Below are 18,141 nucleotides of genomic sequence, written 5' to 3'. Positions count from 1 at the left end.
TGACTACAGAGCAAACTATCTTCCGGCAGGATGAAGAGAAGGAGAAATCTCTTGCAGGTCCTGGCCAAGAACATATGGAGGACCACGTGACCCAAGAATGGAAGCCAGAGCCCACTGCCACCAGTTCAAACTGAACTCCTAATATTCTTTGGTGCTCCTGACCCTAGGACTCTGCAAAGGCTTTGTCAAAAGGATCCAGGTGTGAAGACTCACCTCCAATGCCATCAGCCTTCAGCCTTTCATAGCGTTGCTGTAGTGCGTTCTTGCTGCTGGCTGTTTTCTGCTTCACGCTCTGATACTGACTGGCAATGCTATACAATGAGACAGTGTGTGAATTGAGGTTAGGGCCTGTTCCTTCGCCCTTTCAGTGTCATATGCATCCAGTTGGCCAGTAACATCAGGACTGTCACCCATGTGCCATCGAACCTATTGCCCCTGCCATATGAGAGAGCCCTGGATGGTGGTAGCATGACCCAACCACTTTTGTTCAGCTGCACTGAGCCCCTAAGGATGGGCAAATTTGGTGTCCTTTCCAGTCCCCCTGCAGAGGAAGTGGAGAAAGGGGCTGCCTTGAATGGCTCTCCGGCAACCCGGCTCTGATGCTGGTGGATGGGCAGAGCTGGGCTGCTGGGTTCTGGAAAAGGCCACTTCCTCCTCCCCTGGCAATAGCAGGGTTGCCATAAGGTGGAGACTTGGAGGGCAGTGAGGGGAATATAGGACAGTCCCACTACCACTTGCTGTGTGAAACGGTCCCTGAATCTGCCTGGCTGGTGTCTGTATTTGTAGCACTAAGTGTGAATGGTCACGGAGCACATTTGAATTCTGGTCACGTGCCACCTGATGCATGCTGGGCATACTCTAAGAAGCTTCTGCAGCTCACAAAGTGCTTTATCAAGGAGGGTCAGCAACCTTATCTCCATTTTCCACAGAGAGCGAGCAGCCTTGACCACGGACGAGCTAAGTATATTTAATAGCTTCTCGCTGTGTTTCTCTCTTGGGACAGAAAGGGTTTAGGTTTCAGAAGAGCTAGGAGGACAAACTGCCTTGGTCAGGCCTTAACCCTAGAGTGTGGCCCAGTGAAGCACTTTCCACCCCATGCATTCATTTCCATGATTCCGTGTTGCTTTGGTTAAGAAAGAGCAAAGTGTCACCCACGTGTGTCTTAGGCACAGCACAAAGGAGAAGTTCCAGTCACACCCTAGCTCCAGCTACGCTGAAAAGGGGCCTGACCGCACGTACTTGTCAGTGAGAGCTAGCGCTTCGGGGTCTGTGGGAGGAATCATGAAGCAGATCCCTGGGATGCGGATCTTGTTTCCTGAGTTGTCCGTTACATCCCAGACGTCACCATTGTTCTTAGTCAGGGTGTATCGGGCTCCACGGGTAACCTGGCCCTAGGGCAGAAATCAGTCACAGCTGCCAGTCAGTTAATAACTACCACCACTCTGGTCTAGTACATGCATGCCTGGGACACAGGCCCAGGTGGGGCCCTGCTGGCCAACCTGGCTAACGCACAGCCCTACAGCTTTTCCCAGGCAGGCATGTGTTCCCACCCCCGCCATCAGGTGGGTAGTAGAGGTTCTTAAAGAAAATAGAGTGTTCCTCTTTGGGGGACCCACTTGCCTGCTTGAAGGTTATAGATCAATGCACATACAGAGCTGCTAGCACCATCCCGTACGAGTAGCCACATCACCACCATCTCTGCAATCCTCAGAGTACCTCTGTACAGCCAGGGGTGTGTTGAGCTTCCTTCAACAAACTCTAAATGGCCACAGCAAGCCTCAGGCCCCTACCCTTTCCTGGTCCCTCCTCTGCTTGCTAGCAGGAGAAACGGCCCTTGGGTCTAGCTGCTAATCTCATCTGGATGTGGGATGGGTTAGATACAGAGCGCTTATCTTCAAACCCCTGTGTGTAGACCATATAAGCCTTTTTGGGATACCACCTCCCTTAATCCTCCCAGCCCTGCTCCCGCCCCCTACTTGCATCACTTTACAAGGGCTGGTTACACCAAGGAAACTCCAGCGTGAGGATGGGATTGAGGCAGCACAATGCAAATAAACTCCTTTAAAGGGGCTAGTTGGGGCTGGCAGGGCCCTGCCTTTTGTATCGGTGCTATTCCTTGCCTTTCCTAAGGTGCAGGCTTATGGCTCTGCCGTGGGTAATCTCTCTCTCCCCTGCTCTAACTTAGCCAGGTTGCTTTGCTTCTGTCATCCTGTGCACTAGCTCCTCCAGCATTGCTGTCACACGGCACTCAGCCAGGAGCATGTGCAAAGGATCATGGTGGAATTTATATTAGCAAAATGCCTGACAAAGGGAGACGGAGAGGTGCTTGGGGGTTGAGTTTAATTTGTCACAAGGTGCCTGTGCCCCGTTGTTATCCTGGACTGGGCAATAACCACCAGGAAGGTGTACAGCTTCTAAATGTGACAACAGCCAACCTGGGAGTGCTCCACAGGCTACAGATCAAGGAGGCTCTAACTTCAGGAGGCTCCTTATACAATGTAGTGTCTTACTTGAATCCCATAGAGTCTCTGTAGGAGAAATGACCCTCAAAGCTATTTGTGTCTGGCTGCTGTGACAAGCCACAGTCCTGCCCTGCCACATCTCCTCTCTTTTCTGGGCAGGGCCAAGGCCTTGGCCAGAATAAGTTCTATTTTAATACCTAAGCACCAGGAAAACTCTCATTCTTAACCAGGTTCCCAGTGAGTGGGAGGCATGGGTAACCTGGCCCTAGGGCAGAAATCGGTCACAGCTGCCAGTCAGTTAATAACTACCACCACTCTGGTTTAGTACATGCATGCCTGGGACACAGGCCTGGGTGGGGCCCTGTCTGGCCAATCTGGCTAACGCACAGCCCTACAGCTTTTCCCAGGGTGAGCCATTTTCCCTGCAGCGCCCCTGCTCCATAGCCCCAGGATCCGGTTGTCGGAAGGAAGGTTTACCTCCTTGCCTTCGTAGTCACAGAGTGCCTCCACAGGGATGGGCTTGAGCGGGCTCTCCCGGCGGTACTTCAGAGGCAGCACCTGCAGGCTGTGCGTCTTCAGGGACTTCACCACTGCCTCATACTTGTCCAAGGCCTTCTCCTGATCCTAGGGGGAAAGGAAAAGCCATGATGAGGTGGGAGGTTTTAAAATGTGCCGCTGCCACCCATGGACCACCAGAGGGCTGTGCATGTGGCATGTTGGTCATGGAAGGGAGACCTTTACTGAGACAGCTGTTGGGCCAGCCTGAAATGCTCCCTCGGGCCCTGGCTGGCAGAGCTGAATTGTAAAGCCTGGACATCATCTCATCTACTCTGGCCCTTTTAAAAGAGATGTTTGGTGTTGAATATTCACAATGCAAAATGTCAAGAAATATGAAAATGTTCTCCTCAGCAGTGATGCCTTCCATTTGCAGAGGCTGAAGTGCTGTTCAAGTCTGAGGCTCCTGCTGGCATTTCCCATTTCCACAGGCAAGAGGCGCTACTGCTGCCCCTGGGCACTGAGTGGACGACGTAAGCAACCTGAAGAGGAAAATGCGCTTGTCTGCTCTTTCCTCCCCTTAACTGTTGTGTGCCATTGCCACAGCTGAGATGTGCAAACGAAACGCTTGTGAGGTCAGCAGGAGAGGGGAGCTTGTCGGGGGGAGGGAACGAGAGAAGGGACAAATATGAACTTGTCTTTGTTATTTAGCATTCACTAGTAACACAGATATTGAGGGTTTGTGTAATAAGTGAGGAGTGACAGCCAGGGGCCCAGTGCCTCCTAGGGAGACAGTGGGGTGGGACCAGTACAAATGCAGCCACAACCAGTAAACTTTTCTAAGGACATGTCCTTGATCAATGATCAGAAAGGAAGTTTGCTCACTGGCTCCCAGCACCTTCCCCACCCAGGATCATATGCTTACCCCCAGCCCCCAACACTTGGGACCAGCATTGAACCAGAGGCTGGAGAAGGGTTTGGGGGCATGGGGAAGGAGGAGGGTGGCTGGCTGCCTGCACTGGGGTGGAGGCATGTCCATTACTGCGTGTGTTGGCTGTGCAGTGCTCTGGCCTGGGAGCAGCCCCGTTGCTCTGCCTGGCTTTTCCCTGGGTGGGTGGCTCTGTGGACTAACGTTTCCCTCAGGGGTGGTCCTGCCACGTCCCATGACAAACTTATGATGCTCCCAACGTGAGAAAGTAGGAGTGTGATGGGAGAATCCCAACAGTTCAGCCCCATGCTCCCTCGTCTTGTCATGAAAGTTGTAATAGAAGGCCGAAGGGGAAGACAGGGTGTGGCCAGCACAGAACAATAAATATGTGAATGCAGAGTCCAGGCCCCAGCGCCTGCCATGGGCAGAGACTGGGCAGCCCACCAGCCCGCTTGCACCCTTCTAGGCAGCACCTGCTCTGATGCCACAAAGGTTCCTCCCATCACCAAGGCCAGTGTCATGCTCTTCCGTTATTGTGCTGCTACTCACATCCAGCTCCCTGAGAAGTGACTCTAGCTGGTATCTGTCCTTGACGTCAGGGTTGTATTTCTGGTCCAGGTCTGTGTCCACCTTCTTCAACAGCTCCTGGGCATCCGTAGCATTCTTTTGGAACTGCAGGAAGGCCAAGCAAGACTTCTTTAAAAGAGAACCCCCAGCTGGCAGAGAGATCTGACCCCTACATGGGCTAAGCACAGGTGGGTGCTGTGTCCTCTCTGAGCCAGCCGGGGGCCTGGCCTGTGAGGCTGGACCAGGGCCGAGTGAGCCCCAGGGCAGCAAGGTGCGTGGGGGTGGGGTGGTTCCTTTGCAGCCCCATCCAGCACTTCCTCTGCTCTGCTCAATGCTCGTTGGGGGTGGTTGAGAATTTGGTCCTGTCTTTTCATGTCTCCCCAGTGTTGGGCTGATGCTCTTTGGTACTAGGCTGGAGGAGTCTTGTAGGAAGAGGCCCAAGTGCCCTGCAGCCCCTGAGCCGCCACTTCTCAGTAATCCCCCCCCCCCCCCAAGGGGAAGACACATGAGCGTCCCTCCTGACTGTTTAAATATCCCAGTGTGGATCATTCCTCCGGGTGTTAGCACACCTAGGCCCCTGCTCTTGCTCTGTCTGTCCCCATGCTCGGAGTGTCTGCATAGCCCCATGCAGCGCCCGATGCCATCAGGCAGTTCTCTGGCAGGGAAGCAGTGAGGGTTGGGTTCAGCCTCTGCCTCCAGCAGATGTGGAAATATCACATTGGGATTCCTCCAGCACTGCCCTGCCCCACCTTAGGGATGTGGGGAGTGGCTTGATTGTTGAGAAGCAGGACAGCTTAAGACTTGCTCCCCTCACCGTGCACTGTCGGGGGCCAGCCCTGAACCTGCATGGCAGTGATCACCCTGGGGGAGGTGCGAGGTGCCTGTCTGAGGCACACCCTCAGGAACGGATACCACCCCCCCATTTCCCATCTGCACTTGCTCTGTCCCTCCTTCCCTCAACTGCTTTTCTTCTCAGCACCCTCTGGAATGTGTTCTTCCCTGTTCCCAGTCAAGCCCAGAGCTCCTGGGCACAAAGGTGTTGAGGGCTCCAGGGACTGAACTGCTCCCTGGGGTGGAAAAGGGAATTCAGACAACAGAAGGCAGTAAATGAACCCCTCAACCCCTTTTTCATGCTTGAGGATTTCACAGCAGAAGCTCTGCTCTCTGGGAGTCTTATTCTAGGGTTATCTAGAGTGTCTGACCCTCACGTTCACCAGTGCATTTATCCTCACAATGTCCTTTGGACATTGGGAAGTATTGTCCCTGGCACGGGTGGGGGATGAGGCCCAGAGACTCAGGCCCAGAGCCTCAAAGGCTCTCTTGGTTTCAGAGACAGGAGTCTAAATCCTTGAGGATTTGGGCCTGTGTGACTTGCCCAAAGTCACACAGGATGCCTGTGGCAGGCAGGAATTAAACCCAGCTTGCCTGTGCCCAACCACAGAACCAACCTTCTCCTCATGAGTGGCTTCTCCATCTCTTGATAGCTTCAGAGTGAGGCTGGTGCCTCTCTGGCTGATGTCCTTTAGTCAAACACAGCTTACTAGACTCATTACAGGGTAACTCTGGCCTGTGCTATGCATGATCACAGTGTTCCGTTTGAGCCTTGACGTCTATGAAACTCTTGAGTCTAGTATCCCGGCTTTTAGCATTGGCAGACATTAGAGCACATGGTGCTTGTTCCCCACATTCACGGATCCCTCAGAACACAGCATCTGCTCTCCCAGGACCCACTGAGAAGTAGGAGCCTTCCTAGCCTACGGGGTCTGGTACCTGGTGATAGTCCTCCATGAATTTCAGATGGCTCTCCTCACAGATCAGCAAGTTGAGATACTCCTTCCAATCAGCATGGACAGCCTCCATGTGAGCCTATGACACAATGGGAGCAGCCGGCATGTTACAGAGGCTTGTCGCCTGCCTCAGTGGGTTAATACCAGCTCTGGAGAAGAATCCCAGGGAGGCATTTACTCGGTGACACAATTATGAATGGGGTATGAGACCAAGAATAGTAGCAATGTATAGCAGGAGCAGCACATTAGCCAGTTTTCCTCTGGGAGCTGAAGGCTTGGAAGCAACTCGCCAGATTGCTATGAGGCTAAATTCTCTCTTGGTGTAATGCCACTGGAGTCAATGGAGTTACTCCAGGAGTGAACCTAACCCAGCATGCTTGCTACCCAGGGGAAAGTGCCACCTTCCATTTCCACTGAACGAATCCTCGTGGGCAGCCTAAGACCAGAGCCGGAAATCCACACGTTGAGCAGAGTTGCTCGGGAGAGCAGGCCAGAACATGGGACACATTTTGGGGGACAAATGTGAAAAAACAAATGTTTTTTTTTTATTTATTTTATTGATTTATTTACTGACAAGCTCTGCTTGTCAGGGGAGGAACAAGATAACAGGCCTGGCGGAAACGGGGTAATTGGATCTCTGTTTTACCCAATTTATACACTTGCAGTAGAAGGGAGCATTTTGGTTGGCATTTGGCAGCTCAGGAAGCCATGCAAAGCTGAAGAGCCATTTATAGGATGAGTGCCAATACAGGACAAAGGGCATGGGAGTTTTCTCCATGGACTGTCATCTCAGGGTGCTGGGTCAGGGTCAAGTAGGCATTCCTGGATGGGATGGTGTTCTCTCCAGGGGATGCAGGGAAAAGACATACCAGTTAGCATTCTCTGGGATACTCACCTCAACGGGGTTCTTTCCAGGGTGGTTTTGGGCTAGTAGCTGATCTCCTTCCACGTGCAGTTTGTTGACAGCCTCCTCTCTCTCTTCTAGATTGTGATTGATGAAGTTCTAGAGAGAGGCAGTGAAGGTGTCGGGCTCAGAACGGAATGCGTGAAGGGGACCCCTTGCTAACAGACCAGAACACAGGAACCCAGGCTACAGCAGGGGGAAGGGACCCTTGCTTACACCCCAGATTTTACATACCTTAAAATGAAGGGGTCTGACTCCTTGGTGCACTCAAAACAGAGACTCCCTCAAGGCCAGGAAGCCCCAGCCCTGCCCTGCTGCATCTTAGCCTCCTCCTTTCCTTATAGTTGCTTGTAAAGTCTGAGCTGGATTCTCTCCTTGCTCCCACCAAGGTAAATCCAGCATGAGCAAGGGGAGAATCAGGCCCTATGTCAATACAGGTATTTTCATTCTTTTTTGCTTTAGGGCCTGATCTGTTTGTACATGTAATAACATCAAGCCCTATCTCTTACCCAGCCCTTTGCAGCAGTAGATCGCAAACTACTTTACAAAAGAGGTCAGTATCATTGTTCCCATTTTACAGAGGAGGAAAACTGAGGCACAGAGCAGGGATGTGAAGTCACCCAGCTGGCCAGTGAAAAAGCTAGTACTAGAACCCAGATCTCCTGAGTCCCAGTGCAGTGTTCTTTCCCTTAGGCAACACTGCCTCCGCCTTTTGGTGTAATACTCCTGGCCAGGAGATAGCTGGCGAGATAGGCAGGTTTTGTGTGCTGGGGAGGGTATACACATACCTCGTACTGGCGGCGTCGGCTGGGGTAGTCTAGGTTGCGGTCACTCCAGTCGTAATGCATTCTGTCCTTGGCCTGCTGATCCAGCCAGTAGAGCTTGTTCGTGCAGCGCTGCATGTAATCCTGCAGGGAGTTCAAATCCTGCTGCCGCTGCTGGGACCCTGACTGTCAAAGGAGAGGATTGCAGAGGGTCAGAGCTCACCATCCAGTCATGGAGTTGTGGGAGCAGCCCAAGGAGGCCACCTGCTCAGAACTTTCCTCTGGGGGCGAAGGTTGTGAGGACTCTGCACCCCCACCCCACCCCACCAGCAATGAGCATCTCTGGGCCACGTGTCTCCCTCTTACATGTCCTTCCTGTGTGTGCACCCCCTTGCCCCAGCTCTCTGGTGCTTAGCCACCAACATCCAGTTCCCTCAGGGCTGAGGGAGGTTCTTACCAGCAGCTTCTGGTATTTCACCTGGAGGCTGCTCATATATTCCTGCAAACAAGGAGAGAAAAGCTAGGCATGAGAAGGGCCGAAGAGCTCAGCTGGAGGGCTAAGGGGGCTGGATCGAGGAGGGGGCATGTTGGGGGGCTGTCCCTGAAACTCAGCTCTGGGTACAGATGTGGCTTCAGGACACCCTGCAATTGGGGGTCTTTGGACACAGGGCTTGGTTTGGGCCCATGGCACTGCAAGCAACTTCGGGTGCTGCTCTCCCCGTGTTCTTGGAAGCCTGTCCTTCCCTCAGGTGCGTCTTCCCCTAGCTTGGCCTGAAGTTCCTGTGTTAGTCTAAAAGCTTGGCCTGTGCGTTGCAATCCCGTGTAGGAAGGGTTGGGTGGGGGCAGGGGCAGGATAGAAAGAACGAAGACTGGCACAGGGAACACCAGTGAGTGAGGCAGAGACAGGCCCTACCTTGTCCCGTTCCTTGCTGATATGCGGCCCAATGGCCATCACCTCATTGTGGAAGATGATGTGTTCTTCCACTTGACTGTTGACTAACGGCAGGTCCGTCCCAAAGGCCTGGCTGTTCAATGTTTCCTGGTGCACAGAGAGGCTAAGGTTAGCGACAGGCGTACCGGGAACCACCCTCCAGCTCTGCTGCCCACCTGCCTGGAGCTAAGGCAGAGAGATCCCCAGCCTGGGGTGCCCTCTTCTGCTTCTTTGCAGTGGGGAATGGGGCAGGTTTGGGAAGTCTCATTGGAATCTCTGCTCCCTGAAGACCTAGAAAGCCTTGGCTGAAGCACTCAGTGTCACAGACGGCGTAGGGATCTCTGAGCCAGACCTCCTCTTTCATCCCCCCGCATCACGTCAGAGCAAGAGGCACTCAACACCTCTAGGACGAGCTTCTCATAGCATAGAGGCAGCCCGAGAGCTGGTGTGAACATGGCCCACTTACAGCTATGCAAGGATGACCCATTCTTAGGCTGCAGGGTGTCAGCTGGTGGCCTGGGCTTTCCCCTACTCCTGCCCCTTTACAGCATTGCACGATTGACATGCTGTCTCCTCAGGCGTCGACGGCCAGGTGCTGCCAGATGGTGGGCACCCCGGCGAAGGTCGGATCTAATATAGCAGTCTCCATGTTCCTAGGAGGCAGCCCTGGGTTGCACTGTGAAGTGTCTCTTCTCCAGAGGCTAGATGGGCATGCTGGGAATCTGGCTAGTGGCGTCAGTGGGAGAAGGAGCAGCCCAAGATTGCCAAGTGCTAGGGGATGAGATGGGTGGCAGCCCCTGCCTGTGATGTGAATTCTAATAACCACTGCTTGGCATTTCCCAAGCATTGTACAAACCTCCGTTGTTGCAAGGGCCTCCCCTCTCCCCTGCTCATGGGCCCGTTCCCCTTTGGAAGCAGCGGAGCCCGCACAATGGGCAGAACTGCAAGGCCAGCATGGCCTTCCCAAAGCAAAGTGCTAATTAAACAAGCTGCAGCTCAGGCTGGATTTGGGGATTTGCAAAGCAAAGCTGACACAGCAGTTTGAATAGCAGCAAAATCAACAGTGTGGAGCGACCAGCTGTGTCTGTTGTTGTGCTGGATTTGGCTAATGAATACAGCAGGCATCGTAGGCCAGCCCATGATAGGAGTGAAATCGTCCTTTCGTTCATAAGAACGGACCCAAAGTCCCCTGGATTGTCTGAATGAAGTGCAATTCCGTTCCCAGTCACCGAGCAACCACGAACAGCAGCAGAGGGCGTTAGAACCTGTAAGGTGCGGCTACCACACACCAAGGCAGCATCCATTTGTGCCAGACCCTTAGCTGCTGTGAACTGGCACAACTCTCTGGATCTCTGCTGATTTACACCAGTTCAGGACCTGGCTCTTACTTTTTCTATCTGTCTAGCATGAAAAACAAATGTGTTGAAGAAAATGTGAAGAGAATAAAAGAAGGTGATGGGGGGGAAAGACCAAGACCAAAGCTAATACCTAGCTTTTATATGGTGCTTTTTGTCTGTATACCTCAGAGCACTTTACAATGGAGGTCTGTGTCATTATCCCCACTTTACAGATGGGGAAACTGAGGCATGGAGCAGGGAACGTTCACCCAAGGTAACCAGCAGGGCAGTGACAGAGCTGAGTATGGCACCCAGGTCTCCTGAATCTCAGTCAAGTGCTTTATCCACTAGGATGCACTGTCTCCAAAGGAGGCTTTGGCCATTTTTGGTCTAATTTCAGGCATCAGTGGATGGCCACCAGCATCAGTTAACTTTAGCAGACAAGGCAAACTGCGATAAGCCTTGATTAGCATTGGGGCAGCTTACCCAGGTTTCAAGCAGGTGCAAGTTATACTGGTAAAATAGTGCTCTACTGTAGGGAGCTCCATTGGTGCAGCTTCGCCCAGTGGCTGGCCACGGATGGCTGTCCTCAGAGCAGATCCCTAGTGTAGCTAAAGCCTCAATTAAGGACAGCTGCCCACCCATTCTCTGGTTGTTTTAAACCCATTCCAAAACCCTTGGAGTCCTTGATTCCACTCTAATATTCCCAGCCACCCCCATTTGCCCCCACTCAATACGTTCTGCTGTGGTGTATGCTCCATGCAATGTTAAGCTGTCTTGATGATTTGAGTGAGAGCTCCTCGGTGTGTTCTTCCATGGGAAAAAAATTCTGGCGCCCACATGGCAAACTTTTGGTGCAAGTCCCTGTCTCCAGAGCTACCCTGAGGGTTGCTGCAGGCAGGCACAGATGTTTCAGGGGCAGATGCTGGGGTCACTGTACCTGTTTCTCATCGATCACCTTGGACCAGTTGACCTGCGGCTCCACGTCCTGCAGAGTGAAGTTGTAGATCTGGTCGTGTTTCGCACGCAGGTTTGCCACGCGCTCCTTCAGCTGCCGGATGCTGAAGAAAGGGAGAAGACAAGCAACTCAGGCATTGAGGATGTAGTAGTTGGGCTGGTTTGATCAATCCCTGGGCTGGCACAGAGCTGGTACCATCAGTCTTGAGTCATCCTCCCTCCCCAAGTCCCCTGGCACACTGGGAGAAGGGGGCATGGTCGGGCTGCACTGCCATGTGATCTTTAATAACTGCTCAGGAATGTGATTTTGCATCTCACCAAAAAGTCAGCATCAACTGCAGTGTGCTGGGCCACGAGGTGCAGAACTGACCTGAGGGAAGAACAGCACTAGCACCCCTTTTTTAACCTTGCAGGGTCTCCCACCTGCGTGCTGACCAGGGCTGACCTTGCTTAACGTGAGAGCCCAGTCTAAGGTGGTGTAACAACAGACACACAAAATCCCTCTTTAAGATATGCTGTATCTGTGGTGTAATTAGAGCTGTGTGAATAATTGATTTTTCAGTTGGGTGGCTGAACCGGAAAAAAAATAGTTTTGGGTTGACTAGAAACAAATGTTTTCAGCCAACCAAAATTTCCAGCAAACTGGATTTTTTCAAACAAACCAACCATTTTGTTCAACCCAAAATGAAACGTTTCATTTTCTTTTCAGATTTTTTTAAAAATGACAGTAAAAGTCCAAATGAAAAGGCGTTTAGAATTGAAAAATCAAAATGTTTCATTTCTAAAATGTCAAACCCAAACATTTCCATTCTTTTCAGAATTTTTTTACTGAAACTATTAGGCGAATTCCACCCAAATCCATGAAATGTTTCCATCCACCTGAAGGTGCGTTTTTTGACCAAAAAAAACATTCAGCCATAAATGTTGCCCAACTCTAGCTATACCATCCGGTGCCCTCCCATAAGGAGTTACAGAAATGCCTACTGGCCTACGAGGGGTTTAACAAGTGCCTCTCTGGAGTGAAGTCTGGCTAGCACAGCAACATGCATGCAATTAGGGTCCCGAACAAATTTTGTCCCCACTGGACTCACTCTTCTGTGATCATGTCACCCTGTGGGTGTTTCATGTGCCTGGCAATTGCTGCGTCCCCATCCAGAACATAGAGGAGTTTATCCGACTCGGTCAGTTTACTTGCTGTGTGGTCCTTGTATTGAGCAGGCTGGCCGGCCTTGAGCTTGTGTAAGTCCTGTGGATGCAACGAGAAAAGGATGGTGAATTGGCAGAAAGAGCTGAAATCGACAGCACCTGAATGATGGAAAAAAATACAACATAAAACTGTACAATGCATGGAGTTATTACATAAGGGCTGGTCATACAGCCTGTGTTGTGAGGCGCAGTGTGTAAGGAGGGGGGGCACCCATGAACAGGATGTTAACCTCCACATACTGGCCTCCTCCCCAGCCACTGATGCTCAGGAACAGGCCTGCCTGGGAAGCCAAGGATAGAATACCTTTGGGCAGGCTGAACGCTGTGGCTAGGCTCATTGGAGAGAGCTGAACCCCAAGCTGAAGTTGTCTGTTTCCTTTTCCCTTGATGTTCATGTCTGTTGTTTTCTCATGATCACACACTTATGACTTGACCTCCTTCTGAGGAATCCTTTCACTAGTTTATATGGAAATACCAGGAGGCCATGTAATCTATTCCACTCCACAGCAGGCCTCTTCTGAGACCCGTTATCTGAGTCATAGGTAACTGGGGTCTGAGGGTTTAACCTCCTAGCTTCATGAGACTACATTTCCCCCCCCTTTATGCTCCTTTCATCTAGCCACTCTGCACTGGTGTTACAGGGCCAGTGTTGTAATATGTTCCCCAGGATAGATCCTCAAAGCCACCAGGCATCCCATCACAGAAGCAGCTCTGCTGTTGCTGTGTATAGGGGACATGATCCAATTGGATAGTCCTCTCAGTTATGATATGTAATCTAATTTTTTTTTAAACAAAATCAGATAGGACTAGAAATATATTTAGGACCATTAGTTTAAATGACAAGGGTTGGGGTTTTTCTAGGGGAAAGGGAATGAAAGGGGATAAACCTTCTTCGTAGTCTGGGGAATCTCCCACCCTTCAGCATTGTGATGGTTGTTAAGAAATGGGAGGGAAATGAAACTGACTGTAAATAGAACGTGAAACTGACCAGCTTAATTTCACTGTCCATGGGAGTGAAATGCAAATGACAACCACACTGCGCAGAACAGCCTGAAGTCAACAAAATTCTGCAAACCCTTTTGGCTTTAGTGATCAAAGGTGTTCTCAGTCACACAAGCGGGGAAGGCAGCAGGTGCACGTGAAGGGAAGATGGATGCAAAGAGGATCCTCCAAGAGAAGGACTGGGCTGTAGACTTGGTGTGAACCGACAAGCTAACGGCTAAATGCAATGGAAGGAAAGCTCCCTCACTAAGGTAATTGCAATCAAGGTCAGGATGAGGGCCCATGCAGGTGCGGGTAGGTAGATGTGCATTCAGGGAGAAAGGGGGGGTGGAAGAGGTGCATGCATGGGATGGCTGTATAAGTGTTGGATGCCTGCAGGGTGGTGTGGCATGTTTATGGAAGGTGAGCAACATAAAGAGAGGCTGTCTAGGGATTGGATGATGTTGGGGGGCAATCCTCCAGGGAGAATGGGCAGAGTGGGCAGGATGTATTGGGAACAGGAGCCCACAGAAGAATAAGAGTGGGGGTGTGCATAGGAAGGAGTGTGGCTAAGTGTGGAGGGGTTTGAGCACAGGGGCAGCTCTTACATTCTGCATTCGGGAGTCGGCTTCTACAATGTTCTTTTCCACCTGGTCGGCATTTTTCTGCAGCCGCTCGATGAGCTCTGACAGCTCCTTGCTGGAGATGCTGTGGGGAGAGAAGAGCAGAGGAATTGATGCCGGTGACTACAGGAGAGTAAAGCGGGAGACCATCTCCTGAGCTGCTGCCAGGCTCCGGGATCTCTGGAAGTGCCTTGCCCTGGTGGCGGTGAGCCAGCCCTGCTCTCTGCCCAATGGCCCTGACCCCATCTGAGGGAGGGAGAGGGCTCAACTCAGCCTGCCAGGTGCTGCAGCTGCACATGACTCACTGCTGCCTTTCTAATAGTTTCCAGAATGCTCGACTGCCCTGCCAGGAGGGGCCAGGTTACCATCTCCCACGCAGCAGGATGGGAGCACCTTGCCCTCCCCACCACAGCCAGGCCAGGCCCTGCCTCAGGAAATAGGGGCATGACCTCAAGAGGGCACAGGGGAATGGGACAGCTCCAGAGCAGGGGGAAAAGGGACTCTAGGGTGGGGCTCCCCGACTGATCATTGTATGCACACCCCCCATCTCTCATGGCAGAGACGATATAGGCCGATGGGAGTGAAGACAGACCTCCTTGTTTACTAAAGCTGCTGGACACAGATGGGACCCCGTCAGTCTCCCTGGCTTTCTAACTCCCAAATACAGCCTGTGATGGTCAATCACCACCAGCCAGAGTGTCCCCGACGTTCTGGCCCAAGCTGCAGTCTGAGGTGGGCTGCTGGCTGCACTATGCCCCCCCTTCAAGCCAGCAGCTGCTCCAAAGGGGCAGCACAGATATGGGTGCATCACCTCCTTGCTCCAGTCTAGCAGACACTGGGAGTTGCTCCATAGAAAGCTGCTCTGTGCATTCAGCAGAGATTAGGTCGCAGCTAATCCCAGCCGGTGCAGGTTGTTCCCCGTCAACAGCAGCAGGAGAGAGGGAGTGATCCTGGCCATGTAGATCCAGGGCTGGTGTTACCTGGCCCTGATACCACAGTTTGAGGATGGGGCACAGGGATTCTCCTGTCTGTGCTGGGTAAGAGGCAAAGGATTACCATGGATTTGTCAGGGGAGGAGAAGGACAGAGTGTGGCTGAATATCAGCTGCAGAACCAGCTGGACTGGCACCGTGGCCAGGAAGGAGAGCCCAGCAGCAAAGGATGGGCTCATGTCCACACAGCCGGCTGGATGTGGACACACACCTGAGGCCACATCCTCTAGTTACACCACTGCCTTCCCAGTGGAATCAAGGGGGAGGCACTGGTGTAACTCCAAGGCAAAGCTGAGCTGCCCTTTTCTTCCCCAGGTGCTTGTTAATCAGCAGCTGTCCTGGGCTCTGAAAGGCAAGATGTATCTGAGTGAGCCATACGGGTATTCAGAGGGCTGCATGTTACAGAGCATGGATGGGTTCCATGGGATCCATGGGTCTGCAGGAGAGACAGGTTCACTGAGGATGGAGGCATGGAGATAGCACGTCCAATCCTCAGCTGCAGTGTGTTGGCATTTGCATCAGCTGCAGATCTGACCCCAGGTCTGCACTGGAGGATTCCCTCTAGTTGCTGGCTGGTCACTACAGCTGATTTAACCACCTATTGTAGCTCCCTGAGCAGCTGGCTGTGTGCTCCCCACAGGTCATCACAAGTGAGGCTTCAACCTGGACGCTGTTGGCAGCCCCTTAGCCAGGTGAGTCAAGAGGGAGCTCCTGCTCCAGCTGGGCCAGTTAAAGCCATGCTCAGCAAGTCCCAGCTGGAAGTTGCCCACCCTTGGGCACATCTTACAATCTGCCCTGGGAGTCTTGTGCTTGAGGCTGTTTGAGATGCGTGTCTGGAACATGATGCGATCCATGGCCTGAAAGAGCTCTGAGGGGCCATGATGAGCCTCCAGTGCCGGAGGATCTAGCAAACCCAATAGCCACCAGCTTGATAAGTGCAAAGTTTCCTGGTGTGGTCAGGCTCCATGACAAGCACTATACATTTCCACTGCAGTGTTTCAGCTGCAGGAATGGGCCAGCAGCGGGGACGCCGTTCTTGGCAGGCAGGGCTCCTCCTTCAGCAGCAACCCTGGCTTCTGAGGCGAAGGGCATCCACGCTGTAAGGAAAGAGCTTTGTTATCTAAACCAAACAAAGGGGGACGGGCCCACCCACCTCGGCTTTGTCCATGTGGACAGTTGCCCAAGGAGCCCTCCTTGAGAGGAGGACAGTTTGTCCCTGCAGGGCAGTGCAGCTGGAGGAGCCTCACTCACCAAAGAGAAGCCTGGCTGATGTCAGTGGGACAGCGTGCATGAGTGTGAGTTAGCAGGATCAGGCCCCAACTGACTCGTGATTTATAACATAATGAAGTGCTCAGGCTGATGGCCAGAGCTGCAATTCACAGGGAGGTGTATCTGCCTTTCCATGCAGTCATCCTGGTCATCTAGTGAAGGCTCCTTGTTTCTTGCCAGTGTTTGCTCATCCACTGACTGTTTCATACACCGCTGTGGTTTCCGTGCCGTTCAGTAACATTCTACCCCAGGAACTGCCTGGCTCAGGAGTGCAGTGGGAACCATGCCCAGGCATTTACCCCTGTGCAGAGCAGGTGTGGAAAGCTGCCATTCTGATGGAGTGGTTTTCACCCATGCAATACGCCGGGGGGGGAGGGGGGCTGCACACTGCAGAGCGATGGCCGCTCAGGGCCCAGCGGCTCGTCTTGCTTGACAATCCCTGGTGGTGAGGAGGTGGAAGCGAGAGGATAGTTTGCCCCTTTCGATGCTAGACACAAGGAGAGTCCTTGGGAACTTCATCCCCTTGTTTCACTGAGCTGCCACGGCTGCTGCAGGAGATCTGATCCCACGCACCCACTGCAGCTGTCTGATACTTTGAACTGGTGGTGCACAAACCACTAGGCTCCTAAGATCAGCCCTGTGACGATGGAACAAAGCACCTGCCAAGTGGAACCAGAATCCCTGCCGCAAGCCAGCATTTAGGCCTCAATTTGGTGCAGAACCCACGACAGGGAAGATGCTGCATCTCTCTCACCCTGAGGGTGCCGGGGGCTGGCTCACTCTCCGACACTAGTTCCAACTTGCACCCCTGGCGGCCACAGCCTCGGCAAAAATAACACAGGCAGTGAACACCCTAGTCACACCTTCTGTGCCTGGGGAGGGGTGGCATAGAGCTGGCTATACCAGCTCTGTACCTGCCAGGGAACACGCTGCAGGTGCTAGTGGGAGCGGGGCAGGGAAGGCTTTTTGGCCATTTTACAGACACATTGCATCTGTGTAGCCAGTGCAAAGTGGCAGCTGCCGGGGAGTGAATTTCCCCCCTCTGAGTATGGAAGACTTAGTGATGGCTTAGGCTGGCTACATCTTCTGTCCGTTCTATCAGTCTACTAGTGGGAAATTGGCATTATCAACTGCTCCTTCCAAGGGGTGAACCTTTGGTTTCTAAAGAAACAGTTCATTTCCTAGCAGTGAGTAGAGCAAGCCCCATCTGTTGCTATTGCCTGGCTTGCTGAAGGCTCCTGAGATGCTTCACAAATTATAGACAGAAACCACCTCATCCACCAGAACCAACAGCACAACGCTGCACATTAGCATCAGTTGGGAACTGAAGAACAGGGCATCTAGCCAGAGCCAGCAGGGTCACTGAGTGAGGCAGGGTGTAATTAGCTGAGTTGGCACAAGACACCAGCTGCAACGCTTGAGCAGAATGTCAGGGGATGTTGAATAATGCCAGCCAGCTTTACAAGAACTAGCAATGTCCACAGGCCGGAGTATAGGCCTGGTAGCTAGGAAGTCCTGAGTTCAAATCCTCTCTCTGAAATCAGTTTTGTTTTGTGGCCTTAAGCAAGACACTTAAACCTCTTGGCAAAAGTTTCCCCTCTATAAAATGGGACTAAAGAGTGGTGGAAAGTTTAAGGTTGATACAGTGCTTTGAATATATTAATTGCTCAGTAAAATAATTACAAGATCATGGTTTCATATTTCCTCCAAAGGAGGGCACCCATACCAGCATAAAGTAACAACACAGCCTAGAGGACGCTGGTCAGTGCCAGCTCCGCTGGAAGAGCGCTGGTCCCATAACCCCACTTCTTACAGCACCTGGGGTTTCTATGGCAGGGTCCCATTAAGGCCTGACTCAGCTCAGGAATATGCAATATGACAAGACCAGAGCCTCAGGCAAATGCAACCTGGGATAAAGATGAACCAGGAAGGTATCTTA

At 52.3% G+C, this 18,141-nt stretch overlaps 1 protein-coding gene and 1 long non-coding RNA gene across 2 annotated transcripts in view; one reads left to right on the top strand and one right to left on the bottom strand.

The window, feature by feature from the left end:
- The window catches only part of PPL (periplakin), a 60,998-nt gene that overhangs the window by 15,724 nt on the left and 27,133 nt on the right, over nucleotides 1-18,141 (bottom strand). The window contains exons 2-13 of the mRNA XM_038419464.2: nucleotides 13,928-14,027; nucleotides 12,224-12,378; nucleotides 11,116-11,236; nucleotides 8,821-8,946; nucleotides 8,365-8,406; nucleotides 7,932-8,093; nucleotides 7,135-7,242; nucleotides 6,223-6,318; nucleotides 4,435-4,557; nucleotides 2,940-3,086; nucleotides 1,240-1,391; nucleotides 214-311 (exon numbers count right to left, since the gene is read on the bottom strand). Of these exons, the coding sequence (XP_038275392.1) occupies nucleotides 214-311; nucleotides 1,240-1,391; nucleotides 2,940-3,086; nucleotides 4,435-4,557; nucleotides 6,223-6,318; nucleotides 7,135-7,242; nucleotides 7,932-8,093; nucleotides 8,365-8,406; nucleotides 8,821-8,946; nucleotides 11,116-11,236; nucleotides 12,224-12,378; nucleotides 13,928-14,027 (1,430 nt within the window). The remainder of the gene's footprint in view (nucleotides 1-213; nucleotides 312-1,239; nucleotides 1,392-2,939; nucleotides 3,087-4,434; nucleotides 4,558-6,222; nucleotides 6,319-7,134; nucleotides 7,243-7,931; nucleotides 8,094-8,364; nucleotides 8,407-8,820; nucleotides 8,947-11,115; nucleotides 11,237-12,223; nucleotides 12,379-13,927; nucleotides 14,028-18,141) is intronic.
- Nucleotides 1,387-7,651, top strand: LOC122456023. The gene is made up of 3 exons (XR_006274631.1): nucleotides 1,387-2,716; nucleotides 2,870-4,640; nucleotides 6,817-7,651. It is a non-coding gene; the product is annotated as an uncharacterized LOC122456023 (long non-coding RNA).

Source organism: Dermochelys coriacea, chromosome 10 (genome assembly GCF_009764565.3).
Source record: "Dermochelys coriacea isolate rDerCor1 chromosome 10, rDerCor1.pri.v4, whole genome shotgun sequence".
NCBI classification, from domain to species: Eukaryota; Metazoa; Chordata; order Testudines; family Dermochelyidae; genus Dermochelys; species Dermochelys coriacea.
The sequence above is the reverse complement of the archived record's forward strand: the minus strand, read 5'-3'. Positions and strand labels throughout refer to the sequence as shown.